The 19,220-nt window shown below is 33.8% G+C and overlaps 1 protein-coding gene across 1 annotated transcript in view; it reads left to right on the plus strand.

Moving 5' to 3' along the window:
• The first annotated feature begins 262 nt into the window (after positions 1 to 262).
• Positions 263 to 19,220, plus strand: part of LOC128551929 (uncharacterized) — a 65,667-nt gene continuing 46,709 nt past the window's right edge. Inside the window, exons 1-21 of the mRNA XM_053532887.1 lie at positions 263 to 396; positions 793 to 946; positions 1,460 to 1,623; positions 1,838 to 1,985; positions 2,195 to 2,346; positions 2,803 to 2,950; positions 3,295 to 3,461; positions 3,752 to 3,899; positions 4,536 to 4,696; positions 5,182 to 5,341; positions 6,335 to 6,504; positions 6,852 to 7,005; positions 7,627 to 7,787; positions 7,913 to 8,060; positions 8,201 to 8,373; positions 9,157 to 9,307; positions 12,111 to 12,292; positions 12,530 to 12,680; positions 14,874 to 15,040; positions 15,680 to 15,833; positions 17,956 to 18,095. Of these exons, the coding sequence (XP_053388862.1) occupies positions 336 to 396; positions 793 to 946; positions 1,460 to 1,623; positions 1,838 to 1,985; positions 2,195 to 2,346; positions 2,803 to 2,950; positions 3,295 to 3,461; positions 3,752 to 3,899; positions 4,536 to 4,696; positions 5,182 to 5,341; positions 6,335 to 6,504; positions 6,852 to 7,005; positions 7,627 to 7,787; positions 7,913 to 8,060; positions 8,201 to 8,373; positions 9,157 to 9,307; positions 12,111 to 12,292; positions 12,530 to 12,680; positions 14,874 to 15,040; positions 15,680 to 15,833; positions 17,956 to 18,095 (3,214 nt within the window). The 5' untranslated portion in view covers positions 263 to 335. The remainder of the gene's footprint in view (positions 397 to 792; positions 947 to 1,459; positions 1,624 to 1,837; positions 1,986 to 2,194; positions 2,347 to 2,802; positions 2,951 to 3,294; positions 3,462 to 3,751; positions 3,900 to 4,535; positions 4,697 to 5,181; positions 5,342 to 6,334; positions 6,505 to 6,851; positions 7,006 to 7,626; positions 7,788 to 7,912; positions 8,061 to 8,200; positions 8,374 to 9,156; positions 9,308 to 12,110; positions 12,293 to 12,529; positions 12,681 to 14,873; positions 15,041 to 15,679; positions 15,834 to 17,955; positions 18,096 to 19,220) is intronic.

The raw sequence follows: 19,220 nt of genomic DNA on the forward strand, positions 1-19,220 counted from the left end.
TAGTCACCAACAAGTTTCCAGCATGCTTTGACTAACATTCTTATCCTGGTCGGTACATCTTGTTGAAAATCCAATTAATTTTACTGCACCTAAATCACGCAATGATAAAAACAAGTGTCGTCGCAAAATATAAAAAATCAAGGTGAAGTGAGATTCAATAATATCAGATGGCCACACGTTTTGAACCAATCATAGGCAGTTACTTTATCAAAAACAAGGAAGACGAGATAACAATTGAACAAGTATTTAAATAGATTTTGAAATAGTTTTAATTAAAAGTGATTCAAACAACCTATAGTAAAATGTCTGGATAAAGAAAATTTCTTGGTGTTAAAATGTTGTTTTTAAAATTCGTTTGCTTGTTCTACGTACTACAAATCCCACATATTTCGGGAGGTAAGGGCTTGTCATTAATTTCAGTTAGAGTAAGGTGTTTGAATAACTTTTAATAATGTTACTGGTGTCTTGTGTTCATTAAGTCCATCCAACTCTTGTCTATGATAGATCAGTGTCACATCAGTATATGCTGAGAGCTTTACGTATTCTATTTTATGTCTTCTCATTAACACATACATTTAAACCGAGCCTTATTTGATATTGTCCTATGAGTTTTATAGATTTTGACAGATTTTACCATACTAAGTTCATTGAAGGGCAGGAAATTTTGTTATTTTTATTATTATTATTTTTTTTTTAGTTTTTAATACTTTTTAACATGCCAATCGTCCACATATAATATAATTAGATTACTCATAGCTCGTGTATTGGGATTATTCTCATTTGTGATTGCAGCCGAAGTACGCCTTGTCGGTGGGCGTACACCATATATGGGAAGGTTGGAAGTACGAAACAGTAACAAAGGTCAATGGGGAACCGTTTGTGACGACCAATTTGATAAAAAGGAGGCAGCAGTGGTATGCCGAATGCTCGGGTTTCGAAATACTAAGTAAGTGGCATGCGTAATTTGTTAGATAATTGTTCTGTAGTTGAACACTTTATCTTTTTTACACTTCCCCCAACACCCCAGTCCTGTTTCTACCCTAGCCTGATTTCTGCATTTTGCATCTGGTTAAAATGTATTTGTTGTTGGATTTTGTTGTCGCCCGTCTGTTATGTCTTTCCAACTCATTTTTATTTGTATCGGTTCTAGTTTGCGATGGCTGTGTATGCTCTGCTCTGGCTGTGTTTGTTGTTACCTGTGCTTCGGGAAATCTACCTTTGTATCTTAATTCTAATTTGTATGATACGTGTCATATTTCATGAAACAAATCACTATTTTTGAATAAATATGATTTCTAAATGAAAGTTTATGAAGTGTGTCGATGTCCAAGTAATTACATTTTTGCTTCGTTTGAGATTTCCTAAAAGTAAATTAATCTTGAAAATTTAATGTTAAACAGACAACGATTGCTTTTAAGATGATAAGCGGAGAAAATATAAGTTTTTATTTTTCACACAGATACGCAGTAAATATATCTTCATCAAAATACGGAAAAGGCATAGGTCCCATACATTTAGATGATTTGAAATGTGCTGGGAATGAGACTGACATACTGCAATGTGAACCTAATACTTGGGGAGCCAGCAACTGTGACCATGAGGAAGACGTTGGCGTGAACTGTCGTAAGTGTCTAGCCTAAATCTGTGTTTTTCAAGCTTTTAGCCGTTCAACATCAACATAAATAACAATGATTTAGTTCAAAGTATATTATTATGTCTGAACTGAGTTTAAACGTACGTTTTCGCGTTCGTTATATTTTCTTAAATGAGCTGTTATATGGAGAGGCATGCTCCTCCAAACATGACTTGTAAACGCTTATGAACTTACGTTTTTCAGAGACTCCTCTCCGGCTTGCTGGCGGAGCTACAGCTCATTCTGGACGATTAGAAATTCAGAACAATGCTAGTTGGCAAACATATTGTTATGACAATTTTGATGAAAAGACTGGGAATGTAATCTGCAGGATGTTAGGATTTAGTACGGGGTGAGACGTGTTTGAAATATGCAAACGTTTGTATACAACAAAAACTTACATGATCATTCGTTTCTCCCATGTTGTATAAAAATACAAATCTAACACTATTACAAACAATGTCAATTACAAACGTTCTTATTAAAAATAATCTGTTATCATTCAGCACTACTTCATACATTACCATTTTTATAAAAATTAGTTTTGTTTTAATCAAACAGAAACGTAGAAATCAAATCAACCAATGGACTTGAGAATGCAGATGATCTGTTTGCGAAACAACTGTCCTGTAATGGCACAGAAAATGATCTTACACAGTGCAAGTGGCTGGAACATTCTTGTACAAACAAAACTATTGTCGAAATAAATTGCCGTAAGTTTTGTCTACTTTTAATTAGAAAAATTACAATTTTCGGATCTTTGAAAGAGAAGTATATAATATCTCAATATTATAATCGTTACTATTTAGTTAGCGTGATTTCTTGTTTTCTGTGTTTCGCTTAAATGTTATTAGATCCTTTATCATAAAAAACTTAGTTGTTTCATATTATAATGTATCATTCTATTGAATAGAAAGAGTTGACAGGCACTCAAGAGTTGCTTCGAAATAAAAATCTTCTAAAAGTACCTTTTTCTATTCTTTAACAATATTAACACTAATACGCATTGTCAATATTTGCAAATACGTGAGAGCTACAATTAGAGATGCCACAGTACAATGTACCAAAGTTAAATGTCTTGTGATGTTTGATTTATCGATAGTTAAGCCACTTTGAAATGTTCGACACTTCAATTTGTTCACCTGAATGAATAATATTCAAACTTTAAGGAACTAACATTCGCTTGAAAGACGGCCCTCACAATCAATCAGGAAGAGTTGAAGTGTATTTTGAGGACCGATGGGGAACATTGTGTGACGAATTTTTTGATGACAACGCAGCCAGTGTTATATGTAGAATGCTTGGTTACAATCCAAAGTAAAATATAGTTTATATAAATTATTATATATACATATATAACAATGCATTTTGGATATACGTATATAACTACACACTATGTTAAGTTTATTTGCTAATTATATGTCTGATATGATTGTATACACTACATATGTATAATTTTACATGTGTTTCAAATATACTTATTTTGATATTTTTATACTTGTTATGAATTGTTCTTTCAAATTGGTGAAGACATATACAGAGTAGTCTGTTTAAAACAAATCAGTATTTATAAATATGCAGTTTTTCCACTGAGACGATTAGAAATGAATGTAATGTCAAATTAAGATTGACAATTACAATGAGCATTTCTATACAAAAAGGTTTGCAAAAGGTTACGGCAGGTCACGTTATGGCGGAGGCGTTGGTGATATAATTGTTGATAGCCTGCGGTGCTCTGGGAGTGAAACCGATATATCAGAATGCAAATCAAAACAGTGGGGCTCTCATACCTTATGTAATCGCAATGAAACAGCCTCCGTGAAATGCGGTAAATTGTTTCCATTTGGCATTTTAGACATTGGACGTTGTATAAATTGATTCATTTCACATAACTACGGCGGATATTTCACTTAAAATAGATTGCTAGTTTATCTGCCTTGTTGAAAAACTTAATCTTTCTACAAACATTATGTATTGGAATAACGCTTTGGCAGCAATCAAGAGATAGAAACAATGCGTAAATGTCGAGCGGTTTTGTAGCTCATATGCTAAACACTAAAAACATTTTACAAAAACTGTTGTAGAAATTAAGAAATACATGAAATCATTTTACTTCAGCAACGCAATTAAGACTTGCTGACGGGCCAACTTCATTTTCTGGACGTCTGGAGATCAAGTCATCTGGCGTTTGGAACACGATATGTGATGAGGATTTTAACTTAAATGCAGCACGGATTGTATGTAAAATGCTCGGATTTGAAAGAGGGTAAGTTTATCCCGAATCCTTTGTGATAAAATGATTAGTATGAGGAACAAGTATTAATGGAGACATATTTTACATCTGATACAAGGAGATGTGCAATTCAATAAAGTATATATTCTTATGCCATTTAAAAATAAATTAAATAATGACCTTAATAGTTTAATGCGCGGACGGTGTCCTCTTTACAGTATAAAAAGCTACCTGTTTCACTAGGCAAATAATAATCTCGTTTGAGCAAAAAAAGAAGAGGAAAAACATTTGATGTGTGAAAACATATGCCATAGACACACCCGATGTGGCACGACTGATCAGATGCAAATCCGATTACCTTATACTTTGTTATAATTATACAAACACACATTTCATAAATCAATAAAGTACACATGGGAATTTGTACATTCCTAATGACAGGGCAAGCATATAGAAAACGCTTTTTGGTTGCTAAATTGACTTAAACATTTCCTATTTTCTGTTTGATATGTAATGAATTCATATGAAACGCCCGTAAGCAAACGACGAGTAATCAAAAGCAAAAACAAAACTTTGTGAAATCCAGGATTTCATCAATAAATGATAGAAGCATAGCTGAAATGACAATATGGTTTACAAAAGAAAAACGAATTCATTTTTGTCTTTAAGAAATGTCAGCATTCATAATGGGGCGTATTATGGCAAAGGATTGTACGACATTGTTGACTATGGTTTGAAGTGTAACGGCAATGAGTCTGATATAGCAGACTGCATTCATACCACAAAAGCAAATCATTGCAACCACAGTCGGGATGTTGGTGTAAATTGCTGTAAGTATTTGCATTAATATGTAATTATTCTGTCGTGGCCTGTTATCGAATTCAAATACTGTTTTCAGTTCTAGTGACTGTGCAACGTTTAAAATCAATATCTTTTAAAACTAACTAAACATTTAAACGAATATTCAATCTTGTTATCACTTTTGCTTACCTTGGTACAGTACAGTAAATCTCTTACTCGCAAAGCCGAAAATTTTATGATTTGTAACTGCCAATCTTCATCAGCTACACGAGTTGGCTCATACAGATATCAAATTAAAATAATTTCATTCTTCTTATTTAAATGGTTCTGCCTTACAACAGTTTTGTCATGTTTAAATGTTATATATACTCTCAAGAAATAGAATTATAAAACAAAACATCTACTCTACTTCACGATTCCGTTTATCATAAAAAAATGACAGTAGAAAAAATATTCCGCATGTGCTGAGAAAATTAAAAACATTGAAAATGAGTATCTATTTTCTGCAATATAGATTCTAAAACTCCCGTAAGGCTAGTTGGTGGGCCTACGCCTTATTCTGGACGAGTGGAAGTATATTCTCAAGAGCAAGCCATTTGGAAAGGCGTCTGTCTAGACAACTTCACAACGAATGGCGCTGTGGTACTTTGTACAATGATTGGTAAACCAAATAGGTAAATTATCAAATTGAACGGTTCATACTCGTAGTACTGATTACGCACGTCGCTAAACTCTGCACACATGGCATGAGGATATTATCAAAAAGTCCCCTAGTATGTTCAATTTATCAAAAAGGTGGATACAACGTGTGGAAAAGCAGAGTAGATAAGTTGATATAATACTGATTAAAACAATACAATTGTAGATATTCCGCACTTGAGTTATGAGGAAGTTTTCCAACTATCTATTGATTGTTTCGTATTATCAATATTTAATACTGCATAATTTACTTGCCCAGATAAAAATAGATAAAAAGAAATAACTGAATTGTTTATTGTTTACATATGATAATGAGCTCTACAGATACGACAACCACTGCATTAGTCAACCTGTTATGAAGTGATATGCCAATTTGTTTTGATCAATGAGGATCAAATCAGATTTTTAGCAATCATGTTCCGAACAATACTTTTCATCTTATTGTTATGTCAAAGGAGGAGCGTGAAGACAAAATATAAAAGTCTCTTTCTACGAACTGAACGACAAGCGACCATTCTCCCATCTAGCACATGTAAAACTCTGCAATCGCATTTTCAACCTGAGATTTAGAAACTAGAAAATCATGTCAATACATTTCTTATATATGCGAAAAGGTATTATGATCCTGTAACGCATTTATTTTAAAAGCAATGAATAGAGATGAACATGAACGCACACAAGAAAAATATACGTTATATAGCTTTTGTGTGTGTGCGCGCGTGTTTGTGTTATGGAATATCGTCAACACATGTCAGAATGCATTAACTCATGTCATTGTGTTGTTAAAGCCTGTTTTGGACACCTCTGACAATTATCTCAATCACTGTTTCGCAGATTTTATTTTACATAAAACGCAATGCGTTAACCCTGCAAATATACTCAGTATGTAGACATACATTTAAAGTTAGGGACACTATCTGCATGTAAATATGTATTAAAATGTCTATATCTAATTGACAATGTTTTAGAAATCCGACTGTCCATAATGCGACAAATCTTTACAACTACACCATACGCGGAGATGCAGTTACTCATTTAATGTGTGCTGGCCAAGAAAGGGATATAACTGATTGTAGATCTAAACAACAATGGAATGATTCTTCTTGTTCTTACCCCAACTATGCTGGTATTAACTGTGGTACGTTTTCGTAAACTAAATACATTGTAATGTAAAGTTTTTAACACAGACAGTAAAGACAATTTAGAGGAGTTTATCGAGAAAGGATTAAATGTCATTGTTATTCCATTGTTATAAGCTGATGTCATTACCAACAGACAATTCATGCGAGTTGTTTTCCTTTCAAATTTGCACAGTAAGTTAGTTACAAAGTATAACTGAAGTGTTTTACTAGTATATAGCATTAGTTTTATACTTATTTATCTTAGCGCGACAGTGACAAATGCTTCAACCTTATTGTAACCACTCAAGAGTCCATTGCAATTTAATTAATGAGAACTAAACTGAATATTGTTGTTATATCACAGAACCGGTTACACCGATCCGTCTCATAGACGGCCCTTCGATAAAAGCAGGAAGAGTTGAAGTCTTATTCAATGGAACCTGGGGAAGTGTTTGTTCTAGTGGACTGACATCAAACGATACAAGTGTCATGTGTCGTATGTTAGGAAACAGTGGTCTGTGAGTACTATTTTTGTTGTTTTCATATGTAAATCGGATGTACGCTGGATTTTGTAACCTTATGAGGTGAAAGAATGTCATTAAATAGTCACTTTATTATAAGGAATGTCGAGATTCATTTGAATGTTAACAATGGGAGTATCTTGGACATTGCTGCACAATCGGAGGACTTATATGTGTCTACGTTTTCAGTGACAATTTGTCTGGCTTGCTTTCTCATTATATATTAAAGACTATACTTTGATATGATACAAAAGTCCTACGAAAGAGGTAATAGAAACCTTTTAAATTTCAGAAATTTTTGACTAATTTTGACTTTGATTTTGTCAAAAAAAATGATTAGATATATTCTATTCCAAATGTTGACACCAAATGTTTTTAAACAATCAATTTTGACTTTATGTGAGAATTGATTGTTATTAAACCATAGATTTAATCACCAGATATCTTATTTTTTTAAGCATTATTATTATGTAAAATTTCCAAACCCTTTTCCAAACTGAGAATTTGCCCGATTTTAACAATCGGGAAAATATATTTTTGCCATATATTTGACATCATAAAAAAAATTTTAAACTAACTTTTGCACATAATATATACTTGATATATTTATATTTTAAGGTCATATGTCCTCAAAGATGATGAATATCTACAACAGAATGCTAACATCACAATAAGCGATTTAAATTGTAATGGCGGTGAAAATGATATATCAGATTGTAAGGCAACTCAGTGGCAACAAGCTGACTGCAGTAGTAACAGGGCTGTCGGAATAGCTTGCAGTAAGATGAATTCACTTCTATTCACGTACTTATAATCTCTCATACAATCGACTGTCGAATTTTATTTGTCGCACTTTTTCATGTAATGTTTTTTTTTAACCACAATAACAGAATATATTTTACAGAAAGTGCAATTCGGCTAACAAATGGCTCAGACGAGCGCTCTGGGCGTGTTGAAATCCAGAAAAATGGAACATGGTGGACTATTTGCGCAGATAGTTTCGATACAAATGCAGCTAATGTGACATGCAGAATGGCTGGATTTAGATTCTGGTAAATTATACAATTTGAATGTTGTTGTCGTAGATAATAACATTAGATATCCGTGTCTATCCATTGCAATATCACATTGAAACGATTTGTATATTTATTCTTCAGACGATTTTTTGTTTCATAGTTTAATATAATTACAGGAATGCATCCGTTCTCTCCAATTCCGTGTTTGGTCTCGGATCTGGCTATACTTTGATTCATAATATTTCATGCAGAGGTGATGAAGAGGATCTAGCATCATGCGTTTCTTCTCCTTGGAACAAAACGAAGTGTAGAAGTCATCAAGTGGCTACAGTTCATTGTCGAGTTCAAAGTAAGATCTTCTGTAGACTGCAGATTGTAACAGTTATTATTTTATAGTCGCATTTATCAGATAATTGATAGTAAGCAATTTCGGCTGTTTAATATTCATAGGGCTATATAAATAGAGCTATTATCTTTTTTCCAGGGTCATTATCACTCAATGGCACCGCTCTCCCATGTATTTACCTGTTTATTACATGTTTACCTATAATATTGTAAGAGAAGTTTCGTTTGTCATTTTTGTGGGTACTAGCTTCTACTGGCATAATTTTAGCTTTTCAGTTTCTGTATTATTTGTATAAGAGGCTATAAACTGTATAAAATCAAATGCCTTGATAGTTGTACTTTCTTGCTTATAGCATAACTTAGGGCTGAAAATAAGTTATTTCACAAATAATAAACAACGTTACGTTCAAGATGACACAACTAAAACTGAAATATTCGCTGTTTTACATCCATGAAACAACATGACATCATTTCTATTTAATTTCACGCGCGAACCTCAGGGCCATTATCTTAAATGGCCCGGGGCCAATTATGATAATGTGATAATGCATGAGGCAATACGATAACAGGAGCATTTTCAGCACAATTTGTTTCCTATTTATAGGTACTTGTGTAATGAATATTTATAAGTACACTTGTTATGTCAGAATTCAAAGCTTTACATTCACTCATCATAAGTCTGTAGGGATCTACTGCAACGCACGCATACACGTAAATAATCCAGTATATGACATAAGGTTTTAAAATAAATTTCACTAGACAAAATCACGATTGTACAATTTTACAGAAACGCCGCTACATTTAGTCAATGGTGACACACCCTATTCTGGACGTGTAGAAGTCTTTCACAACAACAACTGGGGTACTGTTTGCGAGAAGGGATTCACAAAAGCCGACGCAGAAGTCGTATGTCAAACAACCGGGCATTACGTATCAACGTAAATAATTTGTTGTTATATTTCTTTTGTTGGGTTTAACGTCGCACCGATAAATTATATATAAAGTCAGCGACCTTAACCACTATGTTTCGGAGGCATATTATTGTTGCGTTATCTGTTATAATTTTCCAATTCATAACATTCTTTTTTTCTCCCAATCTGCAATTTCCACGAATTATCTAGCATGTGATCGTCCAACATATTTCTTCACTTTTCTTAAGATCCCTTATCTTCACTCTTATCACTTATCTTATGACAGATGGGGTGACCCAATGTGCATCGTAAAGAAAAATAAGGTCGTTACGGACTTACTAACATTCTTACTGACCTACTTACTTATTTATTTACTTACTTAAAGGTGGGTCGGCGGTTTAGTGGTAACACGCTTGACTGTCAATCCAGAGGTCCGGGGTTACTCACTTTTTCGAATCATTTTACTAAGCGATAAAATCCATTGACCGATAAAGATATTCGCATGGATATCAACGTCAGCAAACGCTGACTTAATTTTTCTGTATACTCCCTGTTTTTCTTCTATTACTGAGAAAAATATGAAAACAATCGTATAACATTCTTCTGTACAATACATTGGACAAGTACCGTTCAAAACCATATATTGGCTTTGTCTATCGGCACGTCAAAATATGCTTGTGCGAATGGGTGCTCGTCCAGTTATACCGTCTTATTGTACAGAACATTGTTAAACATTCTACTAAATATGCTCAAGGTCAAAGTAACACACGTACACAGTTACACTGACACCTTGAATTTACGCATGTAGTAGAATAACATTTTACTGCATAATTTATATATTATGTTGCTATAAATTGGTTGGTTTGATAGGTTTTTTTATAATGTCAATTTTGTAGTACATTTCGGTACATTGGTCCTATTACAGTGATTTATGTATGCAGCATGCACATAGTTGATTTCAAAATCATAATAAAAGCACACAGTAGTTAATACTTATGTTTTTTGTTTGTTTTTTTTTGTCCTTTCAGCACCAGCTCACTCTTTGTGATCCATTTTTTTATGTTAAAAATGTTTATTAGCGTCCTTACACTCTCTATATACTCTATAGCAATATTATGCCTCCCGATATGTTGGTGACATATTGCTTTAGTACTGTCCTTCTATATGACAGTATGTTTGTCATACCGTTTTTTTTTTCGCGTAACTTCTCTGACACTACAATGCGGATTAGTACATACCTATCAAAAGTGACCATTGACAAGCCTTGACTTAATTAATCATATTTTACCTTGTCAGTACAACTGTTCCGATACTACAAGGAGGATTAACACCCTACTTCACAAGAGTGATCACTGCCAAGCCTAGTTGTGCATATCGTCCGCATGTTCCTGTTGATTTCCAGTGCAGGTTTGGTCCTTGATACGTCATATTGAATTATGTTTTGGCCACTTCTTTTATCTTATTTGGCGGATTTCTACTTACAGAAGTGATCACAATGGCAAACATAATTCTGCATACTATCTTCATGTTCTCTTTGATTGATTTTTTAGCGGAGTTACGGTCCTTGATTTGTTGTATTTAACAGTATTTACAGTATTTAACATATACTATTTAGCTGAAGTTCACCAAATCGCATTTGTGATAAGTGTGAATCGTGGTCGTTCATGTGATTGACAAGTTCCAGTTAAACGATTTTCAGCAGAGTAATGACTCTTCTTTGGTCAAATGCTATGATGGTTCTGCTACTTCTCCTACACCACTGGTCGGAATTGCTCCCAACTTCACAGGAGTGATCAGTGTCAAACCATTTTTGTAAATCGTTGGACTGTTATTTTTCAGTGGTTTTCAACTGGAGTTGTTGCCCTAAACATGTGACATTTTAGAATGTCTCGTGTTAAATGGCGGGAGACAAACGTTTTTTGTGAATACAATTTTAAGTCCTTAATTTCTTAGATCCCACCAATACTTACTTCTTTAACGTATTTAAGCAAACTAACGCCTATGCAGAGGACACTGGCAGTTCTACCAAGGGTCCAATCTGTGCCAGCTACTATCACCAAAACAACCCAAACAATTACGTGGGTGTGACTTAAAAACTGACCGAAACAAAGACACTGTAAAGTATGCATGTGTATTCGGTTTTATTTTTCGTTTATCGGTTCTTAATATAAGCACATGCCCACTTAATTCGCGTTTAAAGAAGACGCATACCTGAAATTTACCTCTGTAAAAGTTAAAACAACACTCTGTAACGTTCACAAGCATGTGTAAAGTATTAAATATAAGTGCCGTGTTCTACCTATAACATTTTACATTCACCGATTGCTGACTTATTTATTTTTAAACTTACTTATCTGTATCTTTTCAACAACAGCTTTTCATTTAGCTTGGTTAAAGCTCATTTCTACTGTCCTATTAAATAACAAACAAATCAATCAATTATTTAAAAAGAAAATGGTTAGAAAAACAAAATTGCCCTTAAACTGACAGTAATTTAGGGTGGTAATAAAAAGAATGGATTCAATATTAGTTTGACAGTTCTGGCTTTTAATGGTAAAAAAGGACCCCAAATGCACACAGGCATGAATTCATGCATTGTTGAGCACGGTGGTAAAACTGCCGACCTTTCGTAAGTTCGCTGGATAAGTTCCTGATGAATTCTACAAGCGAGCTTTCTAAACCACATCGGTCAAGAGCATGTGATTCGAAGTCAGCGACTTTTACTATCCAAACAGGAACCCCTCGCCCCCTCCCATTCCCTTTCATGTGAATAAAGGTTATCAAAATAAATGAAATTAGCAGAAATTACAATAGTCGTGTTCAATTTTAGGGATCTGGCCATAGTAATAGACAAATACGATTCTGGATACACACCATACAATGTGATGATAAGAAATTTGACATGTATCGGCAATGAATCTGACATTTCGCTGTGTTCATCAAGTGACTGGGACTCTGGATACGAAAACTGTCCTTACAGTGGTTCCTATCAAAGTGTTGGCGTTAATTGCTGTATGTATATGTTATCAACAGTTTTTGCATTATACTTTTCATTATCCTTTTGCATAAAACCTTTCATGTGTTAAAATATATCGTGAAAATAAAATATACTAAATTCCAATATGGTGCAGAAGTTTTTATCTTTGTGTTCATACATGTATAATTATTTTCAGTGTGAAACATCGTTACACTTTCGTATTTAAGAAGGCGGTACATAATATATATTCAGCGCTTTCTCTTTTGTTTAAGTAACACCAATCAGACTCGTTGGCGGTCGCACAAAATATATGGGAAGAGTTGAAGTTACTCACAATGGCAGAAGTGGCTCAGTCTGTAATGAAAACTTCACGGACGAAAACGCAAAGATAATTTGCTCTATGCTTGGATATAATTTCACGAAGTACGCTTTTAGTAGAAATAGTAAACATGTACTATCAGCTCTAAACAATTATAAGTTTCTTTCGGAAATAAGAGCATATATATTTGATAGTCGTGATATTATATAAATATTGCATTCCTGAGAGGGTGATATGAAAAATGTTCACCGCGAGATATATGAATATTGACCGAGGCGCCAGCCGAGGTCTATATTCATATTTCGAGTGGTGAACATTTTTCATATCACCCTCTCAGGAATGCAATATTTATTTTATTATACCGAAAGATTATAACGGTCGAATCATTTACTGGAAAATCAACATAATTTATTTAACATTAAAAAGTAATTACTAACCTAATAATGAAGACTTTTTTGATAGATTTAGTCGAGACGTTTACATATCGCTGAACCCTATATTTACTCTAATATTTCAATATTGCGTCAATCAGTAGCATTCGAAAAACGGCAATAACTTTCTTTTTTCTGAACGAAACATATAGTTGTGAGCACTCATTTTCTTAGTTAGATCATTCCCAAACTTACAGTGGTAGTTTCAGTTCAATATTTGATAAAAGATTGTTTTCGAAATATTTTGCACTTAACATAAAAAAGAAAATTCTGCCCTGTTCGCACATGCAAGAGCACCAGAAAAGGATAATTCAATCCTAAAGTATAATTATATAAGCGCCTCGTCTGAAAATTTATCGACTCAGTCTTTTAATCAATGCGAAAGTATCAATCTCTCAACGGGTGATATGAAAAAATAATATCACATGCGCAGAAAAACAAAATAACGCTGTTGCGCATGTGATATGAAATTATGGATCATATTACCTGCGCAGAAATTGAAAATAACGATTTTGCGCATGTGATATAAAATCACTGGGGAATATGATATATTATTCAAGTTAAACTAATGGGAAATTTGCATTGGACATTTATATGAGGTATAATAATATATAAATATTGCATTCCTGAGCGGGTGATATGAAAAATGTTCACCGCGAGATATATGAATATCGACCGAGGCGCCAGCAGAGGTCTATATTCATATTTCGAGTGGTGAACATTTTTCATATCACCCTCTCAGGAATGCAATATTTATTTTATTATACCGAAAGATTATAAGGGTCAAAACATTTACTGGAAAATCAACATAATTATTTATTTAACATTAAAAAGTAATTACTAACCAAATAATGAAGACAGAATGAAATCTAGTCTTTACTTGTTAGCACTCATAATTTGTGGCTGTGTAAAAAGACTTTTGATAGATTTAGTCGAGACGTTTAGATATCGCTGACCCCTATACTTATTCTAACATTTCAACGTTGCGTCAATCATTAGCACTCGAAAAACGGCGATAACTTTCTTTTTTCTAAACGAAACATATAAGTGTGAGCACTCATTTTCTTAGTTAGATCATTTCCAATCTCATGGCGGTAGTTTCGATTCAATATTTGATGAAAAGTTGTTTTCGAAATATTTTGCAAGTAGCATAAAAAAGAAAATTCGGCCGGGTTCGCACGTGCAAGAGCACCAGAAAAGGGTACTTTAATCCTAAAATATAATCATATAAGCGCCTCGTCTGAAAATTATTGACTCAGCTTTTTTTAATCAATGCGGAAGTATCAATCTCTCAACGGGTGATATGAAAAAATAATATCACATGCGCAGAAAAGCAAAATAACGCTGTTGCGCATGTGATATGAAATTATGGATCATATCACCTGCGCAGAAATTGAAAATAACGATTTTGCGCATTAGTTATAAAATTACTGGTGAATATGATATATTATTCAAGTTAAACTAATGGAAAATTTGCATTGGACATTTATATGAGGTATAATAATATAAATTGTTCTATAACATATTCTTATACATTCCAAGTTGAACGTAAATCCTAGTTTGAATAAAACGGATTTATATGTCGGAAATAGGCTTGATAGGTAGCAATAACTCATTTAAAAAAGAAACATATTTTTTTTGATAATTTCATATCACATAACAATTATTGACCATGCTGAATTTCATTAAGACACCGATATGAAAGGGAAAATTACAGAAGCAGTGATAGTAGGTGGGTGGGAGATTTGCAAGTAGGATGTTATTATTAAGAGACAGTTATGAGATGACAGTATTTAAGCAAAACACATTTATCGATCACTGCCAATAAAAATACTTTTATACTTGTTATAATGACATACATTTCAGTGTATATATTTGGCAAAACGAAACGTTCAAAACAAAATCAACAACTCCGCCTGCATTAGTGGGAGGGCTAAAATGTATTGGAAACGAAAAAGATATACAGCAATGTGCCTCCGAAGAATGGGATCAAGCAAACTGTTCACAAATGGATGCCGTCGCCGTAAATTGCAGTAAGTTAATTCGATAATTAAATGAAGTCACATTTATCATTATTTTTAGGGTACGACAGGCAAATTATAAGGCAGCAATCAACTTTCTCCATTCGTTATGTGTACATTTATTAGAATAATGTAATATAATGTCTTATATTTCAGAAGCCGTCCCAAAATCAAATAGGAACGCATAGTTTCCTAACTGTGCTTCCATTGAATCATCTGTTGACAAGTTTAACAAGTTTTCATACTAAGTTTACTGAGTAAATTGTATGAAATGTATGTTTTGTCTCATTTACTGTATTTTAATCATTTAATCCCAATACCATTCCTGTGGTGCAAATCAAACTTGAGAGAAACAATTGTGACATGATTCAAATACATTATCCACGTAAAATTTGATTTATGATTATGAAGAACAAATTGTCATTTCCACAAAATAGTTCGTATGCAGCAGAAAACGGCTTTAAATATTCAAACTAATTTATGATATTCTTTGAATGTCGTCAAACATTTTCATTGAAAAATATAATAATAAAATATATTGATAGGTATAAGAAGACAGTTTGTGTTAATTTGTTAACGACATACTCTTCGTAAGGATTTTGAAACACGCTCGTACATCGTTATCAATATAATTTACATTGTTTGATGCAGATACCCCAGTTAAACTGATTAGTGGACCAAATTGGCGTTCAGGTCTTGTGAAAACCTTTATCTATGGGAATTGGACTGGCATGTGCTATACTGGTGACGAGTTAGACAAACTGAATGCCAAAGTTGTGTGCAGGATGATGGGGCTCAGTACAAGGTATATAGTATAGAAATTGTGAACGACTGCTTGTTGTCACAAAGACGTGGACCATGGTGGGGTTTAAGCTGCCCAGTGGTGGTTTTGCCACTGGCCGTTCCAAGGCGGTGCCCCACTGTGTTCCTATATTTGTTTGTTTTGTCCTTGTGTGTTTGCTTTGTGTGTTTGTGTGGTGTGCGTGTGTGCGTGTATTGATCGTGTGCGCGTTTTGGGAGACTGCGCTTTTAGAACGTGGCTTTCCTTGTTGGGATATTCTTCTTTTTTTCACATATTGAAAAATAAAGCAGCAACAACACATAATGTGTTTGTTTTATTTTAAATGATTGGATTTATGGTTTACATAAGTCACGAGTGAGTTTTTTATGTAAGATATAAAGCGTGGTTTTAGTTTGCAATAGGATGCAGTAGGCTTTGGCGTATTTTTCAGCTACCAAGAATATAAAACCAAACCATATCTAAGACAATGTGATGAATACAAACAAGTAGGCGTTGTATCTTAGGTCATTACACTTGCGGAAATAACAACAGTACAATTGCGTTTCAAGTAAGACGTGGCTTACGGAGCATTTATGATATCACAATTGCCAAAACAGAACGCTAAGCCTTGTTTATGAATGTTACACAATTTACTGGTCAGTGTCCGTGAAAGTGGAAAAAATGCCCTTTGAATAGAAGTTAGAATGTAATGTTTGTTGTTCATATATCCGTTAGCGTATTATTCCTCCCTTTAAAATGGATGCCTTTTCATATAAAATTGATTACTAAAAAAGGAGCTGTTGTTGCGCATTTTATCAATTTTAATTTAGTTTGATACATTATGTTGAGAAGACGCAAATTAGTTTTATCACGTAGTAACATTTCCTGCTGGAATATCACATTTTTTTAAAAACTATCTAATATCTACTTTAAGGCATATGATTAGTTATACAAACAACTGCATTAAAAAGGGAAATAGAATTTTATCATTGCTGATGATTTACACATATGAAGTGGTCTTAAGAAAACAACACCATTCATAAAAACATAGATCGTGTACATGACTCCACAGTGACTTTGAACTTAAGTTTCTAGCAAAGCAGACATAAAGAGGATAATATTAATGTGAAAGTGGGTAACCTTACTACCAGGTATATTACTGCAACAACAAAGAAAATATTGATGATGTTAAGACAATGGCATTTGAAAATTGACTTTACACCTTTTTCAAGATTGTATATTTGGAAGGAAGCACATCAGGGCATTCGTTTGGAAAATAGTATGACTAATGTCTAAAATCAGAGACGCTTTCCACTAGAAAGATCAACCATTTGTTGACACTTCGTGAAAAACGCCAAACATTTAAAATGTGCTATACAAATTATTCGAAACACAAATTTCAGTGTTGCTCACTGAGAACCAGTGACGTTGAAAACCCGGTTTATCGGATATATTTCCGTGTTTAGCTCTAGATACGTATTTCAGGCTACAGAGATTCGAGTTAAGATTGATAAAGCTCGAATGAATGCCAAAATATTTCACAAGAAAAAGTCAAAATGTTTCGAAAAAAACTAAAAGAAATATTTAAATGGCATCTAGATAATACCTTAGCACACAACTGAAGCAATAAAAAGTTATTCAAATGTATCATCCATCACATTTTCCTGAACGTAGCCACTACGTTTTCTATTTCCAACCACCACTGTCACAACAGTATTCGCAATATGTACCAAGGGAAATCTGCTGTTCAGCATTTGCGTCATGAATAGCACGGACAGCAAGGTTTTGATTTATGAATTTGGTCCTTGGTGTTAGTATTTGGAAGAGCTGCCATAAATTTTTAAGTGTTCTAGTGTTTCGCATTTCGAACAAAGGTAAAAAGATATTCCTCGCCCATTGGCTGCATATATCAGACCATTTATGTCGTATAGGTAGCCAAATGTTCGTCATATAAAGATATTATTTTAGGTGAATAAGGTTGAAGGGACATGATATGGTTAACATAAACTGTATTATTGAACATCATACACATCATAAATTGATTTGTGTTAGACATCTGTAACTTTATCTCTTACAATATGCTTTGTTTTCATTTTTTGTGAAATTATTTTGCTGTTATCCAATATATACATAAATTATATTTCAGTAATATCACAGTGTCCAAAAGAAGTGGAGGAAATCAAATGCACGCAAATGTTACGTGTAATGGAACAGAAGACGATATATCTCAATGTAAAAATCAGCACTGCATTTGTCTATCCAGAAAACTTCTTGCGATAACATGTGGTAAGATATTAAAGCACATAAAAAGTTATACCTATATTTATTAAAACTTTTTTCAAGCTGGTACATTCTTAACTGTAATATGAAGATTTTAGGTATATAAATGAATGTATGCATGGATGACAGTTTGACTGTCAACGCAATGACAATCAACACAGCCTACTTGTGCTATAATACCCGATATTATATATCCTACAAATAAATTAATTTTCATTGGGCAGTATAGCTACTTCTCACATCGAATATGCATCATACATATTAGCAGTTTTGGCTTCTCAATTTCTTATATCTGTTCTGAAAATAGAACTGTGGACTTCTTTATTAAACACAGACTATATCTACGAAATATTTGTTGGTTTCCTATTTTGGAAAAAAATCCCAGTCTGCACATGTTTTGATTTTACCATGTAGCATTCATCAAGAGAAAATGATAAAAATAACAGCGTGTCAGGATACGAGTTATATGACCCAGGGAGGTACCTACAGCCTTTAGCATCTTGAGCAATGAAATTGGTTCAATCACTAAGGTGACTATGTCTTGGACTAGCTGACAAACGATATAGAATGTCCTTTGTTAAAACGTATAGCTGCTGAGACCAAATATCTTATGCATGAATTTTTCTCTGGCTACCTTGCCTAAATCATTCGTGTACCAATGATTTGTAAATGATTTCAGTTATGAACTAGATAATTTCAGGGATCAGGCAAATCACTAAATGTTTTAAACTAACAATCATCAGTTAATAATAATCAGCTCAAATTCCTATAGGCTGGAGACTTTATACTTGAATGGTCTTTTTGTTGAAGTTCCCGTTAGACAATGGCTTTGAATCAACAACACACGATTCCTCTCGCAACGATGCTCTGCCTCTGTCCTCTTAATTGAAGTTGCAATTCTATATGATTGCCCTGACTCCTGAATGCTCAGCGCCTATTTGCTATCATATGTAGCATTCAACTACTATACAGGAATATCCCCGATGCCTTGGCCGTACTTCTCCAATAACGCTGAACCGTCTGTAAGCTGGAACTCCCTACTATCTCAGTAAATTACCAAACTTTGGATCTCTGTCTCAGCTTTCCAATGCTCAGCCTGTATTTGTTATCGTCTATAGCATTTAACTACAC

This window comes from Mercenaria mercenaria, unplaced genomic scaffold (genome assembly GCF_021730395.1).
Source record: "Mercenaria mercenaria strain notata unplaced genomic scaffold, MADL_Memer_1 contig_1842, whole genome shotgun sequence".
Taxonomy (NCBI): domain Eukaryota; kingdom Metazoa; phylum Mollusca; class Bivalvia; order Venerida; family Veneridae; genus Mercenaria; species Mercenaria mercenaria.